The sequence below is a fragment of the Sturnira hondurensis genome, unplaced genomic scaffold (assembly GCF_014824575.4).
Source record: "Sturnira hondurensis isolate 20B ecotype Veracruz unplaced genomic scaffold, ASM1482457v3 Scaffold0001304, whole genome shotgun sequence".
In the NCBI taxonomy this organism is placed as follows: Eukaryota; Metazoa; Chordata; class Mammalia; order Chiroptera; family Phyllostomidae; genus Sturnira; species Sturnira hondurensis.
In genome coordinates this window covers 3,678,026-3,692,144 of record NW_028073935.1, presented here as the reverse complement: position 1 = coordinate 3,692,144, position 14,119 = coordinate 3,678,026, and the positions used below count along the sequence as shown (strand labels likewise).

At 37.6% G+C, this 14,119-nt stretch overlaps 1 protein-coding gene across 5 annotated transcripts in view; it reads right to left on the bottom strand.

The window, feature by feature from the left end:
• The window catches only part of UGGT1 (UDP-glucose glycoprotein glucosyltransferase 1), a 212,574-nt gene that overhangs the window by 182,761 nt on the left and 15,694 nt on the right, over positions 1 to 14,119 (bottom strand). For all 5 annotated transcript variants that reach the window (XM_037070140.1, XM_037070157.1, XM_037070149.1 and 2 more), the window contains 2 exons: positions 2,907 to 2,989; positions 144 to 274 (listed from right to left, as the gene is read on the bottom strand). In XM_037070140.1, coding sequence (XP_036926035.1) covers positions 144 to 274; positions 2,907 to 2,989 — 214 coding nt within the window. The remainder of the gene's footprint in view (positions 1 to 143; positions 275 to 2,906; positions 2,990 to 14,119) is intronic.

The window sequence follows — 14,119 nt, the reverse complement described above, 5'->3', positions numbered from 1 at the left end:
TTATAAACAAATCATAAATTCTACAAAATTTCATGCAGAAAAGTTACAGTTATGTAATACAATGCCAGGACAATTGTAATATATTCAATTATCATGTTATACAGCCCTTAAAAAATATTGTTATGTGTAAGCACTGAACTCACCTGCTGTAAGGCTTGAACTGTAGCAGAGTAGGAATGGAGAGACAGACTAAATTTCAACAAATTCTGCTGTAGAGGTGACAGAAACTGAAATGCAGCTTCCAATATTGCATGATAATAGGAATAGTCAGTATCTATCAAGGAAGAACATTAAGCAAAATAATCACTTATGGCTAGAGATATTCAAATAAGATAGTTTATAAAGTATAAAGCTATGGGTTACAAAGGCATATGATAGCAAAATTTTACCACCATACTGTCTTGAACTGTGTCAAATGTCTTGAATTCCCTAGAGTGTACAATGCTACTGGACTCTTCCTCCCTCTTTCCTCTGCCCACTACTCTTCCCTCCCCATGGACTGCTAGTAACCTACTCCAGGGAGGCACCCCCAATCTCCACTCCATGCTTCAATGGATCATCTACATCTCTTCTTTCCTCTTCATAATCCTTCTTGCTTACCTCTTTCACTCATCACATCATTTACTAAATCATTTCTTCACTATCTACTCCTCCCCAAATAGACTTTGAGCCCCCACAGAGAGAAACTATGACTTATTTATCTTTGTATCACCAAAGCCTGGCACATGTTATCTACTCAAATAGCCCAACACAACTGAGTAATGTGACAAGAAAGTGCCTGGTATTAAAGGACAATGATGAAACTGTACTTTGAGGTAAAGCAGTTAAACTAACAATTGGAACAAATTATCTAAGGGGAAAAAACACATGTATCAATATGAAAAAATTCCAGGGATATATTGTTAAATGAAAAGCATAAAGTACAAAACAATGTATATACTAAACTATCCTTTTTTGCTATAAGAAAGAAAGAGAAATAAGAATACATATGTATGTATCTGTTGTAAAAAAAACCACTGAAGGCTAAATAAATTAAATGGTTATAAAAAAAAAAACAAAACAAAGAAGGAAGGCAACAAAATTTTTCCCTGTAAGTACAGACTTGTATATAACTTTCTAAAGGAAACCACAGACATTTTAAAAAGCAAAATACAAAAGGTTCTATATTACATTACCATCTCCTAAGTTAAAAAAAAAGATCAGAAATACATACTGCAAAATTTTGCCAGAATGTTAATGGTAAATATCTTTGGGTAGTGGGACTACAGATTATATTCTAGTTCAAATATAATGGCTCACATACTTTTATGATCGCTTCCAAGAATTCATACTCACATAATTCTAAACAAGAGCACATTATCATTTATATTGAAGATATCCCATTTATATGTCAAAGTTAAAATTCATTATAAAGCCCATTTTAATAAATTTCTTTCTGGAAATCATAAACTAAAAGGATATTTTTGGATAACTCAAACAACTCTAGTTGACTCTAAATTACATAACTAAAACTTACAATGCTGTTCAAAACCTTTATGTACTCACATCACAAAAAATTCAGACATAACTTTTTTAATACATAGTATTAAAATCAAAGTTAAAAATCAATTCAGTTCAATATTAACATCAGTCACAAAATTTTCACAAATTCCCTCTTCAAAAAGGACTTATGCTTATATATCAAGGTTTTAGCTGTTCATGTATCATCATCTTTGACTATTAATATTTATACTCTATGTAGCTTACACTGAATTACAAAATGTTTATGAAAACACATCATAATCTATGAACAAATGAGAGACTACACCATAATTAAGCTGATTCCTTCACACTCAAGCTGATACCTGGCAGGCATAATAAAAAACACTTTGATGGCACTAACTTAAAAATAAAAAATTAAACAGATAACAGATCATCTAAGCAATTGATTCATAACACAAAAAGAGTGAATCAAATCTGATGGTTATTAATACTAAATGATTTTACATAAATCTAACTTCCACACAACATTCACATTTTTTATTTCTTTTTTTTAAAGATTTTATTTATCTATATTTTTAGAAGAGGGGAAGGGAGGGAGAAAAAGAGGGAGAAAAACACCAGTGTGAGAGAGAAACATTACTTGATTGCCTCTTGCTCGCCCTCAACCGGGACCTGGCCCACAACACAGACATGTGCCCTGACTGGAATCAAACCAGCAACCTTCCAGTTTGCAGGACAATGCCCAACACACTAAGCCGCACCAGTCAGGGCTATTTATACATTTTTAATAAAAGAACCCCCCAAAATATGCCCTGGCTGTTGTGGCTCCATGGATTGAGTGCTGGCCTGAGAACCAAAGGATTGCCAGTTCAATTCCAAGTCAGGGCATACCCCTGGGTTGCAAGCCAGGTCCCCAGTTAGGGGTGCACAAGAAGCAACCACACATTGATGTTTTTCTCCCTCTTCCCCTCTCTCCAAAAATAAATAAATACAAAAAAAGAGGTAAAAGTCAAGGATAGCGCTTATAGCCAAATTTATAAATTGCTTCAAAAATAATTATTAGCCAGTGTCGGCTTTGCTGGCTGCCATCATAACTCTAGTCATTAAAAAAGTGTATCCCACCCTGGCTGGTGTAGCTCAGTGGATTGAGCGCGGGCCTGCGAACCACACGATTGAGGTTCGATTCCCAGCCAGGGCACTGGTTGCAGGCCAGTTCCCAGTTCCTGGCGGGGGACACACACGAGGGGCAACCATACATTGATATTTCTCTCTCTCTCTCTCCTTCCCTTCCCCTCTAAGATAAATAAATAAAAATATTTTTTTAAAAAAAGTGTATCCCATTAACTGCCACGCCACACATGCTCTGAAAGACAACATTTTTTTACAGTATTTTCCCAGACAAAGAAGTATTGGCTTCAACTTACCATGATGATCTGATGATCCAATATTTTGACTGGCTTCTACAAAATTCCAAAACTTCTCTTGACTCTCTTCTGCTAAAAACTCACTGGGAGAAAAGGGGGAAATATCAGAAATAAAATAACAATAAAAATCTTCTAATGTAAGCTCTATTAGTAGGTTTTTAAGTTTCTAAATGTCCATAGTTTGATTTTCAATTTATAAAATATATCATACTAGCATGCATGGTATATATATTTATATATATACTTTTTAAATTCTCACCTAAGGACATGTTTATTAATTTTAAAGAGAGAAGTGAGAGAGAGAGAGAAACATCAATGTGAGAGAGAAAAATCTATTGGTTGTGTCCCATACACACTTTGATCAGGGACCAAACCAGCAACCTTTTGTTGTATAGGATGATGCTCCAACCAACTGAGCCAAGCCAAGTCTTATTAGCTAATTAGCTATTAATTACTTAATAGTTTAATGGATATTCCTTAAAAAACAAATGTTCGAACAACAGAGAAATCTCAATATAAAGAAGGCTAATGAAATCCCATTCATAAAATACTATCAGTAGCAGAAACAAAATTACAAATTGAAAATTCTAGCACTAGTTCTGCTCACTTCTTTCCTCAAAGACCTTAAAAAGAACAAAAAATATGTTTTACCTAATGGTTTCCCAAGGAAAACATAAATCCTAGAAAAATTTCTAAGAGACTAAAGGCAACATGGTATAATCTTTCAATATCTATTAACCAAAACTTTCAAGATCACCAAATTTTTGTTTAAAGTTAATAGTGACCTAATAAAATCAGGTCGTAGAACTTAATGCCATTTTCACTTTATTTCTTTTCATTTAACTTAACACTGCTGACCTAAAATAATGACTACATTAAATTTTCCTTCATTCGAGAGTCATTTATCCCTAAAAGAAAATGCATGTACTAATTGAATGATTCACATAAATTGGTTCTCTTCTCCTCAGCTTACCTAGCCAAAGGAAGACTTGCCCCTTATTTGTTAACACTAAGGTATACAAGTGTCACTCTGCTTCACAGGTAGATACAGAAATATGGAAGGAATAAGAAACATTTCCTGGTAATGCACAGCTTCTCTAAAATTAGGTTTCTGAAATACCCATTATCATAATGTATTAAATTATTTAGAGCACCCTTGTGTGTGGCATTTTTCTAGGCTTTCTAGTAACTTCATATCAACCTTATAGTTTATATGTCTACGAAAGCAGGTATACTAAGACAGATACTAAAATATTCAGATTATGATACACAAATAAACACTAAATTTCTATATTAACACTTCACTAACAAGATAAGCTAGCAGAGGGGGAAAGAAATACACTGATCAACTGTATGATGAGAACAAGGATTCAGTGAGGCTGGGACCGTCCTATAAATGCCAAACACAAATAAATATATACTGATCAGATAGTTACTGAAAAACTTCTTGAACCATATTCTTTTTCATTCCACGGCAAAAATAAGTCTTACAACATCTGAACTTAAAAACATCTTTAAAAAATTAATTATTAGCCCTCCTAATAATTAACTAACTCAGGGAAGAACAACGCAAGTTGTCAAAGAATGCTGCCATTTATTTACAGTATGCAAGTTTGTTTGATTTTTGTTCCAATTTGTTTTTTAGCTTCTAATACCTATTCCATTGAGTAAAGAAAAAAATCTATAGTTTTGCCGATGAAATTATATGATATCTGGGATCTGCTTTAAAATACTGTAGCAGAGGGAAAGAGGATAGTAGAGGTGGTGGTGATGGTTATTGAACCTGATCATTGTAAACACTGGGTGGCAGGCAGAAGGACAGCGATTATACCATTTATTTCACTTCTAAGCATTTTGAAAATATTATTCATAGACTTCTGGCCAAGATGGAGGCATAGGTGTAAACACTGTGCCCCCTCCCACAACTAAATTTAAACATAGTGAAGTTTTAGAAACAAAAGCACAGCCAAAACAGTGAAAATTGAACTGTACGGAAGTCCGACAACAACGAACCACTCAGCCAGACTGCATCACAACCCAGCCACTGGGTTGCCCTACCCTGGTAAACACCTAAGGCTTCGCCCCTCACACATAACAGGTGAGAACAGACTAAACATTATGATTCAAGAATAGCTCAAAGCCCCAGAGCCTATCATTCTAAGTGACCAAGAAATAGCCAACCTTTCAGATGCACAGTTCAAACCACTGGTGATCAGGATACTCACAGAATTGGTTGATTTTAGCCACAAATTAGAGGAACATATGGAGGCTAAACTTATTGAAATGAAGGGAAAAGCACAGGAAACCAATAGTGATGGAAAGGAAACTGGGACTCAAATCAAGGGAGTGGCCCAGAAGGAAGAAAGAAACGACCAAACAGAAAAGAAGGAAGAAACAAGAATACAGAAAAATGAGGAGAGGCTTAGGAACCCCCAGGATATCTTTAAACATTCCAACACCTGAATTATAGGGGTACCAGAAGGGGGAAAGAAACAGCCACGAGTGGAAAACTTATTTGAACAAATAATAAAGGAGAACTTCCTCAGTCTGGCAAAGGAAATAGACTTTCAGGAAATCCAGGAAGCTCAGAGAGTCCCAAAGAAGTTGAACCCAAGAAGGAACACACCAAGGCACATCATCATTACATTAGCCAAGATGAAAATGAAGGCAAGAATCCTAGAAGCAGCAAGAGATAAGGGGACAGTCACCTACAAAGGAGTGTCCATCAGACTGTCAGTGGATTTCTCAAAAGAGACCTTACAGGCAAGAAGGAGCTGGAAAGAAGTATTCCAAGTCATGAAATCCAAAGACCTACATCCAAGATTGCTCTATCCAGCAAAGCTTTCACTTAGAATGGAAGGGCAGATAAAGTGTTTCTCAGATAAGATCAAATTCAAGGAGTTCACCATCATCAAGCCCTTATTATATGAAATGTTTTTTTAAGAGGTTTTTTTTAAAGATTTTATTTATTTATCTTTAGAGCGGAAGGGAAGGAGAGGAGAGAAGTATCAATGTATGGTTGCCTCTTGTGAGTCCCCAGCCGGTAACTGGCCTGCAACCCAGGCATGTGCCCTGGCTGGTAATCGAAATGGGATCGTGTGGTTCGCAGGCCCGTGCTCAATCCACTGAGCTACGCCAGTCACGTATTATATGAAATCTTAAAGTTACTTATCTAAGAGAAAGAAGATAAAAAATATGAACAGTGAAAGGACAGCAAACTCACAGTTATTAACAACCACATCTAAAACAAAAGCAACCTAAGAGGACAGTTAGATCAGGAGTGGAACCATAAAAATGGAGATCACATGGAGGGTTAGCAACACGTGACTGGGAGGAGGAGAAGGGGGGAGAAGGTACAGAGAATAAGTAGCACAGATGGTAGGTAGAAAATAGACAGAGGGGAGGGCAGGAATACTATGGGAAATACAGAATCTAAAGAACTTGTGACACATGGACATGAATGAAAGGGGGAGAATGTTGGGGGAGGGGTGTGCATGGTGGAGGGGAATGAAGGGTGGGAATGGGACAACTGTAATGGCATAATCAATAAAAGATATTTTAAAAGAATAAAAAATAAAAGCAAAACATATTATTAACAAATAGATCTTAATCTTTGGCAAAGTAGAAAAAAGCTAGAAACAACTCAAATATCTACCAGACAGCATAAGTCTGCTGGTACTTGTTTTCTTAGATCTCCAAAGTTATTGCAAGAGATCAGAGTTGGTCTCTCTTCTATACAGAACTAGAAAGAAAAGGGAAATGAGTATTTAAGGTGGGTCTATTAGGTAACAGACACTATACTTAGCATATTCACCCATGTCTCAAATCCTCACAGCAACCCTGCAATTCAGAAGGGTTATTAACTTGCTTAAAGGAATAATTAACAAGTAGAAAATCTAGAATGTAAGCTCCTATCTCCTTGATTTATTTATATCTCTATTATGCTATATTCTTGAGCCATTATATTATCTAGCACTCAATAAATGATTATAAGTTTTTACTTTTAGTGGTACTTTATTTACATAATATTGTTAGTAACTATAGCTATTTAAAACATATCTGGAGATTTACTTCAATTAATATATATAGCTTCATGAATAACTACAAAGCATCATTGGTATCAAGCCTGCTCTTAAAATATACATAAAAATAGTTTTAGTCTCTAATGGCTGGATGCAAGGAAAGTAAAAGATCTATTGTGGCCACATGTATCAATACGTGGAGAAAGAATCTGTCCCTTTACCCTCAGCCACATGGACAGTGTTAAAACCCAGCACCAGTGCTTGCCATGGACCTAGGAGGGAAGAACCTGCTGTCAGCTAGCTCTGGAGGTGAATATGGAGTGGTTTCAAATAAGCACAGCTCATTTTTGAGTTGCCTACATGTCCCACTACTTCAGCAAACTGTCTGCAAATAGCTAAAGAAGAGGACGAAAAACAGTGAACCAAAATGGCAAATGACCAGGATACCATGAAAAGATGAGATGTTCATGATAGATAAGGTGATGAATTATCCAATACTCACTTCAGACATCAAAAAAAAACTAAAAAAAATAGATCAATTAAGGCTGATAATTTTAGCGTACTTCCTCTAAAGTCCACAGCTATACGCCATAAGAATCTTTAAAAACTGCACAAAAACCAAGGAATTAGTGTAAGAGTAATAGAATATAATTCAGTTAAGAATATTAAGCAGAATATCATAAAACATGTTAGAATTAAATGGACAACAGTATTTAGAAAGTGTTAGTAAATCTCAATAACCTATATTTACTTCAGATAAATCATCAAAAATAATTAGCAAAAAGAGGGTGGGGGAAAAGGTTAGTTATTAGAGTCCTGGCTCTGACAATCTAGAATATCAAAATACCTTTAGTGACTTCAGTTTAACAACTACCCTACATCTAATAATGTCCTTATATCTGAGGAATTAACTCCACTTATCAAATTAGTTATTGTAACATCAACATGAAATATGAGCAGCATTTTATTGATGAGAAAAGGGAGGCACAGAGAACAGACAGAAGACCGTCTGCTAGCAGAAAGTCTCTGAGGCTTCCCAGCAAGTTGAGATCACTTTCTCTCTCATCAGTGCCAAATGAGACTTCTTTCTCAGGTGATGCAATTATTCATATGTACAACGAACATAAAACTTTCCATTCACACTGTTTTAGGGCTGAAGGGGAAAAATGATAAAAGATGAAATTCTAATTTGAAGATCACAAAAGTAGACCACAAAGTTAACTAAAGTAATGCAACAGTTCAAATTTTTAGCACTAACGGATTCAGAGACTTACCAAGCACCTGCAATTCAACCTACCTAATTTACACTTCACAAAGACTCTTTGCAAGTCCTAGGAATACATCATCTGAGATACAATAAGTTTTGACCAACAAACATTTTAAAACTGATGAAAAGAGAGATATTTGGTTATATTTATAATAAGCACACTCGAAATACAAAATTTCCAAAGAAATCATTGACCGTATCATACTTGTTCATTTTTAGACACTATCCAAGATGCAAGATGTTGGGCAAGTGAATGGAAGTCGCACTAACCTCCTCCCAGGACCAATCTGGAATTACAACTAAATTGTGGAGAAATTACCCAAAACAAACAAGTGACTGATATCAAGAGAGAAGCCTTATAACCTCAGACAGTCAGAAGAATCAGCATCAGCTCAACCTGACTAGAAAGGACTGCAGTGGAGACTAGAGAAGGCTGGCTGGGTGCCCACGGACAGCAGGGTCAGCAGGATACTTAAATGGCCAGCTGGATCCACCTAAGAAGAGTGGGGTCTAAACCCTAAGCTGGGATCCCCAGCCTAGAGCACTAGAACCCAAAAAGTACACAGATAACAACCATCAGTGAAAACAGGTGCACACAGCCATTAAAAGGGTCAACACAAAATTTTCACTTCCAATCACTTAACACTGGGCTCCAGAAAAGGCAGGGGCAGAGTGGGACAGACTCATGAGGAGACACTGAGGATGTAAGCTTTGGGGAAAGAACTGAAAGAGTAGACCAGGGAATCCCAGTAATGAGTCATCACACATACAGGAGCAGCCATCCTGCTCAGGCACAACACTCCCCTCCAAGCAGCAGTAGTCTGAGGGGAAACAATAGCCCCCACCCCAGGAGGGAATCAGGCCCACCCTATGGTGCTTAAGCCTGACTGCTAAGTGCAGAGTGACTGGGCTAACAACCTAAGGAAACAGCCACAGATAGTAGATCCCCTGGAAGTCTCCAACAAGAGTTCGGAGTTCCACGCAGTTTGATTTTCTGGCACTTCTGGTTGTTTATTGATTTTGCATTGCTTGTTTTTCTCCTTTCGGTTGTACGAGGAAGCGAAGGGTTTCTACCTATACTTTCATCTTGGTCCACCCTGCTTTTATTTTATTTTATTTTCCTTTTAAACCTAATAGGACTAGGAGCCGAATTATCAACTATACACTTTCCTTCTCATACTATATTCCACCTTCTACATTCCCTTTTTCATTCATGATATAAATTTTACTTTCTCACTTTGAATTCTTCCAACTCCCAACTCTTCTTACTGCTCCCCATCTACCCTCTAAAACTCATTTGTCCTTCAGTAGGTTATCACATATTCACTATTCTTTCTTGTACTTTTCTTAATCTCTTTACAGCCTAATTAATACTGGTTCATTTCCTCTTGATAGTGGAATTTCAAGAGGAAGTTATTTTTGTTGGTGTGGGTTTGTTTCCTAGACTTTATGAGATTTCTTCTTGCAGCACTTCCACAACAGAATAAAAGACATGAAGGGCGGAGGGACCCTCAATCAACCAGCTAGAGGGAAGAACCCACCAAAGAAAGACCCAACAACAATCAAAACCCAACTGTACCTGGAGAGACAACATAATTGGCATAAAGGGCATCCCAAGAGCATCAAGTTCAGGAGATCAAGGAAACTGCACCACTGAATCTCACAGACCTCCTACCATAAAAGTTCATACCACAAAATCAGGGAGTTAAAACAGATCAATTTAAGAAGCAGAAGCAAACAAGAGTCTCTCCAAGAATGGGAAGACAAAGAAACAACCACCAAACTAAAGGAAAGAAGGAAACCTCAGAAAGAGTACAAAATAAAATAGAAGCAAGTCAACTATCAGATACTGAGTTCAAAATAATGGTAATAAGGAAGCTCAATGAGCACAGTGAAAATTACCAAAAACTTATCTGCCTGGTTGTTCTATATGACTGTTTCTTTAATTCTATGGTTGTTGGAGTCCCAAAAACTACACGGAAGCTCCAAAGTACTTACTGCAAACTATGTCAGCATGAAAAAAGGACATAGAAACTATCAACAACAGACTTCTGGCCAAGATAAAGGCATGGGTGGAAACACTGTACTTCCTGGCACAACCAAATTTAAAGACAACAAAGATTTAGAAATGAAAACACAACCAAAACAGACAGAAAATTGAACTGTACAGAATTCTGACAAAAATGAACCATTCATCCAGACCGGTAAGAGGGGCGAAGTAGGCAGATGGCAGAGTGGGGTTGCTACAGGGAAAAGCAGTGGCTGCCGGACCAACCCAGGCACACAGGAGGAGGATGGCAGATGGGGGTAGGGTGACAAGGGACAGATCCAGTGAGGGTGCAAGGCGGCTGGCTGACCGCGGTCACACATTCACAGGCAGATAAACCAGGTGAAAAACCAAGCACTAAGACAGTGCCAGGAAATGAACCCTAAAAGCACTGATTGAAAAAACTTTCAGGGGTTGAGGTGCTGGGAGAGGCTCCCAGCCTCATAGGAGAGTTCATGGAGAGACCCACAGAGTCGTAGAACATACACAAGAAAACCCACCAAGGAACCAGCACCAGAAGGGCCCAATTTGCTTCTGGGAAGGAGCACACAGAACCAAAATCTGAGAGAGCAGAACAAAAACCATTTCTCCCTCTCTGACCCCACCCCCACAAACAGCGTCACAACCCAGCAACTGGACTGACCCGCCCTGGTGAACACCTAAGCTTTCGCCCCTCACATATAACAGGCAAAAATAGACCAAAATGTTATGGTCTGAAGAACAGCTCAAAGCCCCAGAGCCAATATTTCTAAGCGACCAAGAGATAGCCAACCTATCAGATGCACAGTTCAAAATACTGGCGAACAGAATGCTCAAAGAACTGGTTGATTTTAGTCACAAATTAGATGAAAAAATGAAGGCTAAACTAGGTGAAAGGAAGGAAAATGCACAGGAAACCAGGAGTGATGGGAAGGAAACTGGGACTCAAATCAAGGGAGTGGACCAGAAGGAAGAAAGAAACAACCAAACAGAAAAGGAAGAAACAAGAATACAGAAAAATGAGGAGAGGCTTAGGAACCTCCAGGATATCTTTAAAGGTTCCAAAATCCGGATTATAGGGGTATCAGAAGGGGAAAAGGAATAGCCACTAGTGGAAATCTTATTTGAACAAATAATAAAGGAGACCTTCCCCAGTCTGGCAAAGGAAAATAGATTTCCAGGAAATCCAGGAAGCTCAGAGAGTCCCAAAGAAGTTGGACCCAAGAAGGAACACACCAAGGCACATCATAATTACATTAGCCAAGACCATAATGAAGGAGAGAATCCTAGAAACAGCAAGAGATAAGGGGACAGTCACCTACAAAGGAGTACCCATCAGACTGTCAGCTGATTTCTCAAAACAGACCTTACAAGCAAGAAGGGGCTGGAAAGAAGTATTCCAAGTCATGAAATCCAAAGACCTACATCCAAGATTGCTCTATCCAGCAAAGCTTTCACTTAGAATGGAAGGGCAGATAAAGTGCTTCTCAGATAAGATCAAATTCAAGGAGTTCATCATCATCAAGCCCTTATTATATGAAATGTTTTTTTAACAGGTTTTTTTTTAAGATTTTATTTATTTATCTTTAGAGCGGAAGGGAAGGAGAGGAGAGAAGTATCAATGTATGGTTGTCTCTTGTGAGTCCCCAGCCGGTAACTGGCCTGCAACCCAGGCATGTGCCCTGGCTGGTATTCGAAACGGGATCGTGTGGTTCGCAGGCCTGTGCTCAGTCCACTGAGCTACGCCAGTCACGTATTATATGAAATGTTAAAGGGACTTATCTAAGAAAGAGAAGATAAAAAATATGAACAGTGAAAGGACAGCAAACTCACAGTTATTAACAACCACATCTAAAACAAAAGCAAACTAAAAGGACAGTTAGATCGGGAGTGGAACCATAAAAATGGAGATCACATAGAGAGTTAGCAACAGGGGAGTGGGAGGAGGAGAAGGGGGGAGAAGTTACAGAGAATAAGTACCATAGATGGTAGGTAGAAAATAGACTGGGAGAGGGCAGGAATAGTATGGAAAATGTAGAAGCTAAAAAACCTGTGACACATGGACATGAACTAAAGGGGGGATTAGGGGAAAGGGGGTGTGCAGGGTGGGGGGGAATGAAGGGGCGAATAAGACAAGTGTAATGGCATAATCATTAAAATATATTTTAAAAAAGAAACTATAAACAACAGTGAAAAGGAAATGAAGAATACATGTTCTGAACTGAAGAACACTGCAGAAATAATCAAATGCACACCAGATGAAGCAGAGGATAAAATCAGGGAGCTGGAGGGCAAGGTAGCAAACAACTCCCAGAAAGACAAAGCAAAGGAAAAGACTCAAGAAGAACAAAGAGGGGTTAGGGAAACTGCAGGACAACATGAAATGTAATAATATCTGTATAACAGGAATACCAGAAGCAGAAGAAGAAGAGGAAGAAACAGAAAATCTGTTTCAAAAAGTAATGAAGCCGAAATTCCCTGATTTGATTAGAGAAAGAGACAAACAAATCCAGATGGTCCCAAACAAGAGGACCCAAAGAGGCCATTCGAAAATACATCATAAATAAAATGGGAAAATTCAAAGACAAAGTGAGAATCTTTAAAGGCAGCAAGGGAGAAACAGGAAGTAACATACAAGGAAGTACTGATAAGGCTAGCAGCTCACTTCTTAACATAAACAGCAAGCTAGAAGGGAATGGCAAACAATATTCCAAGGAATGAAAAGCAAAGGCCTGCAACAAAGACTACTCTACTAAACAAGAATCTCAATTAAAATGGAAGACAAAATAGGAAGTTTTGCAGACAAAATTAGTCTGGAAGAATTCATGTCCACCAAACCAGCACTGCAAGATATGCTTAAGGGACTGCTATAAGAAGATAAAGAAAAGAGTGAGAGAAAGGAACACAGGTAAAAGGGGGAAAATGGCAATGAATGAGTACCTATCAATAATAACCTTAAACATAAATGGATTAAATGCTCCAATCAAAAGACACAGAATAGCTGAATGGATAAGAAAACATGCCCTGCACATATGCTTCCTAAAACAGACCCACCTCCCATAAAAGGTCTACACAGAGTAAGAGTGAAGGGTTGGAAAAAAAATATTCCAACCAACTGGACAAGAAAAAAAACCAGTGTAGCAATACTCATACTAGACAAAACAGACATCAAAAAAAAGGCCATAAAAAGAAACACAGAAAGACACTTCATAACACTCAAGGGAAGAATCCACCACAAAGACATAAACATTATAAACATGTATGTACCCAAACTGGATAAAAGAAAAATCCTGGAGGAGTTCAAGAAAGATATAAACAGCAACACACTTATACTAAGGAATTTTAACATCTCACTTTCAAAAAATGGATAGCTCTTCAAAACAAAACATCAACAAGGATATTGTGCCACTGAATAATGTCCTAGATGAAATGGACTAAACTGATATATATAGAACATTTCATCCCAAAAAAGAAAAATATACATTCTTTTCAAATGTACATGGAATATTTTCAAAGATAGACCACATGATAGGACACAAAACAAACCTCATCAAATTCAAGAAAATTGAAATCATACCAAGCATTCTCTCTGACCACAAGGGACTGAAACTAGAAACCACCCTCAAGTAAAAAACTCAAAAATATTCAAATTGATGGAAATTGAGTAGCATGCTTTTAAACAATGAATGGGTTAAAAATGAGAGCAAGAAAGAAATCAAAAAGTTTCTGGAAGCAAATGAAAACGAACTCACAACAACCCAAAACTTATGGGACACAGTGAAGGCAGTCCAGAGAGGGAATTTCATAGCAATACCAGCCTACCTAAAAAAGATAGAAACATTTCAAATAAACAACCTAACCCTACACCTACAAGAATTTGAACAACAACAAAGACAGC